Source organism: Mesitornis unicolor, unplaced genomic scaffold (genome assembly GCF_000695765.1).
Source record: "Mesitornis unicolor isolate BGI_N332 unplaced genomic scaffold, ASM69576v1 scaffold14519, whole genome shotgun sequence".
Taxonomy (NCBI): Eukaryota; Metazoa; Chordata; class Aves; order Mesitornithiformes; family Mesitornithidae; genus Mesitornis; species Mesitornis unicolor.
This window is the reverse complement of record NW_010205328.1, coordinates 1-5,246: the sequence shown is the minus strand read 5'-3', so window position 1 is coordinate 5,246 and position 5,246 is coordinate 1. Positions and strand designations below refer to the sequence as shown.

The following is a 5,246-nucleotide window of genomic DNA, read 5'->3' as shown; positions in this document are numbered from 1 at the left end:
TGTAGGGAAGGAATTGAGGTACATGTCAAATCTGTCAGAGCTGACTTATATGGAAGTGAGTTGCCTAAACACCAGAAAGGATGGGTATGGGACCTTCGATGAAGCCTGTGTTGATCTGTGAACCAAAGACATTCAGCTTTCTTCATCCAGTATTGTTACTCTTATTGATTCATATCTCAGACTAATATCTTCAAATTCAGTAGGAAAATAATATGAGTTCTTGATTGTTCAGCCTCAGTTCCTGTTATACATTCTTTAAACAAAAAGTTACATGGGTTTAAAAAAATAATTTTAAAAATAGATTTGATACACATTGGTACAAATTGTAGTTTGAAATGGCTGTTTCTGTTCAGTTCAAACGTGTGTGTACATATCCATAAGCATACTGGCAGAAACCAAATGATCCAAAATTGGTTTAAACCCAACTGGATTTTCTTGGAGATTTTTGTATTGGCTTAACAGACGCTGTCAATCTTAGCCTTGGTAAACCAGGCTGCTCACATAGGCTATTCAGTCGCCTCTGAGTTTATGCTATGTGTGAATCTCTAATGGTGATTGTTGTACAGGATTGTGTTTTTTGATGCATCCTAATCAGACTGAAAACGGATGAAGTGATCTAGCTGCTTGGAAACCATGTAGACAAACTCACAATTTTATTAACTTTGCAGCTCAGTAAAATAATGGTTTTGTTAGTAATTAAATATATAGGTACCAACAGTGTGCTCAGTTAGATTAAATTAATAGTCATAGAATCATAGAATGTGTTGGGTTGGAAGGGACCTTTAAAGATCATCTAGTCCAACCCCCCTGCAGTAAGCATGGACATCTTTAACTAGATCAGGTTGCTCAGAGCCCCATCAAGCCTGACCTTGAATATCTGCAGGGATGGGACCTCCACTACTGCTCTGGGCAACCTGTGCCAATGTTTAGTTTACTATAGTGATAGTATCCTTTCTTTCTTTCAGACCCTATTGTTTCTTGCACTTCCTTTTTTAAAAAGAAGAATTATGTGTATGTTAAATGCTGTTATGGACTATTTATTCAGGTTCCCGGGATGGTTCAATGGGTCTTTGGGAAGTTACAGAGGATATGTTGTCCAAAAGCAATGCCAGGCATAAGCTCTCTCAAGTTCCTGTTTATGCCCACATAACACACAGGGCTCTGAAGGATATCCCCAAGGAGAACACCAATCCTGACAACTGCAAAGTCCGAGCATTGGCTTTCAACAATAAGGACAAGGTCAGTAAGATAAGCAAGACAGTTGAGAAGTCCTAAAACTGTCCATATGTATTAGAAAAATGCAGAAAAAAGGTAATCTAAATCAAATATACTAGAGAAGCAACCTAATATTTTTTTCCCTGATCCTTTGGCATCTTTCTCATGAGATTGTTGTATTTATCTGCTATGTCTGCTTCTGCCCCAAGTGCTTGGAGAAGTCTAGCAGAAAAAAAATAAATCAGAAGGAACAGTTTTCCTGTGGGTTTGATTTTAGACTTGTACCACAAAGGGTGTCTGACAAGGAATGTTAACAAGAAGCGGATAAAGCACCAAATCACCTCTTGTACAATAGCTTGAATCCCACTCTTGAGTGCTCTCTGCTTTCTTTAAGACTAGCTAACATTCAATCAGTTGCTGTTTTGATGGCTGAATGGTTACTGGATTGCTCAGCAAGTGAGGTGACTGGCACACAGGGCAGGCACCAGTGCTTGCTTTGGTGTTATTTTGTTGCCTTTTGACAAACAGTAAATGTTAACCTCCTCCATGCTGATCTCTTGTTATTACTAGAGAGGAATTGTGGGAGTAGCAATTCATCCCCCACTACTTTTCTTTCTGCCCTCAAAGAACAGAGAAGGTCTGAAGCAAAGGCAGATGTGCCATCAGAAGCATGGTGCTCTCGCAGGCTTTATTTTTCACTATAGCTGTTAATTACTTCTCTGTGATGAAGACTTTGAAACAAAGTTCGGAGCTTCCAAACTTCCTTGCTTTCTAACACTCCTCATAGTAGTGGGAGGCTAGGTGAGGCTGGGCAAGGATTCTGAGATAAATAACTCAATAACAACCAAGTTGTTATTAAGCAGGTATTCTTTATTACTGCTGGGTAGCACTGGGATACTCCTCCATGAGTGCTACAACGAGCGAGCAAAACACACCGACTTATATACAGGAAAAGCATACATATTCATCAAATTTCCTGGAGAAGGCAGTCTCATGCTAATGGCTTCCCGAAATTCTTTTACATAGTCCAAGCATGCGTAGTAAAATTGGGATTAGGGTCTTCTCCCCCTCTGGTGGTCATGCATAGTCTTCCTCACAGTGTCCGCTAGTTGAACTTAGGGTTTCCTTTGGCCATATATGGTCCCGGCTTTAGCTCTTCCATCCTTTGGCCCTGGAGTGTCAGTTTAAACCAGCTCCCGGGTGCGCTTATCTTGACACCAGAGTCCTCTTTGTCCTCTTTGGCACTTATCTTAATGTCTTGAGCCACTGTTATCAGGGATGTGCCCAGAAAGCTTAACAGACCATCTCAAGGCCTATTTGATCTCACCTGGCAAGGAGTTACAGGTAACACTGTGCAAATGAAGCTAGGAAAAGAGTACAAGTGAGGCTTCTCTATAACACAATAAAAATACGAGTAAAACTTATATGTAAAAACTTATATGTATCGACTTGGGATGACCAAGGATATCAATCCTTTTAACATTATGTAGCTTTTTCAGTATAGTTGTCCCTGGAAAGAAGTGTTTACTTCAGGATCAGAATTAGTGTGGAAGCTGTTGTAGAGAATTTCCAACCCCAGCTTGTACTGTCTAATGATCCATTATTTGGTTGTCTAACAAGATGTATACTTTTGAAAGTTATTTTTGGTTATTTACTGTTATATTAATTCTTATTCTACCTGGCACCTTTGTGCTATATTGCATTCTATCAAGATCAATATAAAATGAAAATTTAACTTGATAAGCACGTATAAGATTATGGATGAGTTCAATCGGGAGTATGCAGCCTGTCTAGTAGAGATTGTGAGTTTTTAAGGACAGCTATAATAAAAAAATTAACTCTCTCTGTTTTTTTTAATAGGAACTAGGAGCTCTGTCCCTAGATGGGTATTTTCATCTTTGGAAAGCAGAGCACATGCTATCAAAGGTCCTTTTCTGTTTGTTGGTTTAAAATTTCAAAAACTGCTTAGCAGTTAAAGCTGTTCACTATTCTTCATCTCCTTAAAATGTTTGAAGAAAGAGCAGTAGTGTTTGTAAAACACTTAAAACCTTTATGTAAAATGAAATTACCTAATAATTAGAACCTGGGGAGAGAAACTTCCCACTCCTCCTATTTTGGAGAGTGGGAGGTGTTCTTAACTTTCTGCCAGTTCTGGGTGAGCTGAAATGAACTGTTCCATAGAGTATGATGGATACTTGATTAGCAGTGTTCATAAAGGAAGTTGCACTTAAATAAGTGTAATTGCAGTTCCAACCCAGAAATATCTATGCTAGTGTATGAGGTATGCTTTTTCAGCTGAGAGCTGATATCTGTGTACACCTGCTGTAGAAATAACAGCAGCTTAGAAAGATATAAAACAATTTACAAAAATGTCCATTGTTCTTTGCATAATACTTGGCTTCAGCCTTTATCATCTTAGTTTGGTTCAGATAAGGCATACAATCTCCTTCAGGTATTTTTTCCTCTGGGTCAGATTGTTGCTTTTCTCTTAAAGTTCTATTGTTGTTATGAAGTTATTTTTTTAGCTGCATTCTGGGTTTTTTTCACTGCAACTTTCTCAAACACTGCTTACAGAATTGTTCTATTAATGATTTGCTCTTTTCTCATAATTCATTGATTTGTCTTTCCTTTGTTTCCAGTTACTTTCCACAAAGTTGCCATACTGCAGGGAGAACGTGTGTTTGGCCTATGGTCAGGAGTGGTCAGTGTATGCAATAGGATCGCAGGCACATGTCTCCTTTCTGGATCCCAGACAGCCTTCTCACAATGTTAAATCTGTCTGTTCCAAAGAACGAGGCAGTGGTAAGTAACTGGTCAAAGGGTGCTTCAAATGGTTTTCTTGCAGAAGTTGATATTAATATTGCAGTAAGATAAGCTTTTAATAAATAGGAAAGGTTTTTCATGTTATATACTAAATCATTAATAGTATATGTAGATTTTGCTTTTATGACAGTATTCCTTGAGAAACCAACAAACTCAACTTAAAAGCAACTCTGAAATCTAATGCTAAACAACATTACTGTTTTTGTGATCAACTAAATTGCACATCATCCAAATATTACTGAACTTTTAAAAGTGTGCATTTTACTTCTACTTATTTTTTACTGTGTCTTATTCTGGTTTACTTCATCTCAAAGAAAATCCAGTCTTCGTACCACTATTAATAGTCTATTCTTGCATTTTTCTTTGGGAACAGAAAAAAAAGCATACTGTCTGCTCTGTGCTATCATATTGGGAGTCTATGTTGTGAGTGAATGCTTGCTTTGTAATTTTAAAGCCATGAATGAGATATTTTCAGTGTGCATTTATTTGCTTTAAATATACATAAGCTCACTCAAAAAAAAAAAAGCTTGCAAATTTGAGTGCTGTTTTCCTTTTCTGATGTGAATGCAATATGTCTAATTGAACCTTATACCAGGGCCAAGCACGAGAGCTTGCAGGGTGCATGGTCCCATAAGCTTCTTCTCATACCCTTTATTTTCAAGGATGGGTAGGCGCTGTGCTGTGATGCCCATTTTAAACCATATTAAGCCTAGACTAATAAGTTGCAGTTCTTATTTATCTTGGCTCTAGGCATCTATTTCTTCATTGGTCAAGTTATCAAAAGAGAATGCATGTAGGCAAGGATTAGGAAAGTTTTATTTATGAGGTTACTGGATTTTGAACAAGGCTGTCTAGATAAATGTCAGGGCCCGTTTCTTTCACATATGGGAGAAGTTTCTATAATATGAGAAAAGGCGCTTCACCAGCTCATGTTGTCACCAGCTCATGTTGTCACTTGAACATCTTGCCAGCAACAGCCCTTGTCTTGATCTGCTGTCAGTAAGGGCTCTGGAGGTCCTGACACTGTCACTCTTCAGCATCAGGGAAAAAATGCCAAGACACTGAAATGTGGTGCCCAGTGGTGACTGGTGGCTGAAAGCTGCCCTGAGTATGTGATCATCCCTGCTAGGGGGATGATCTATGTGTAGGTAGTATCTCTGGGGCACTAGTTCATGTCTATCGCCATATCCCGCAGTAGTAGAGGGGAG

At 38.5% G+C, this 5,246-nt stretch overlaps 1 protein-coding gene across 1 annotated transcript in view; it reads left to right on the top strand.

Moving 5' to 3' along the window:
- Positions 1-4,017, top strand: part of LOC104546072 (DDB1- and CUL4-associated factor 12-like) — a gene marked incomplete at its 3' end in the record, with an annotated part of 10,103 nt that extends 6,086 nt beyond the window's left edge. Inside the window, exons 4-6 of the mRNA XM_010191364.1 lie at positions 1,046-1,239; positions 3,076-3,141; positions 3,855-4,017. Coding sequence (XP_010189666.1) covers positions 1,046-1,239; positions 3,076-3,141; positions 3,855-4,017 — 423 coding nt within the window. The remainder of the gene's footprint in view (positions 1-1,045; positions 1,240-3,075; positions 3,142-3,854) is intronic.
- Between the last annotated feature and the right edge of the window lie 1,229 nt (positions 4,018-5,246).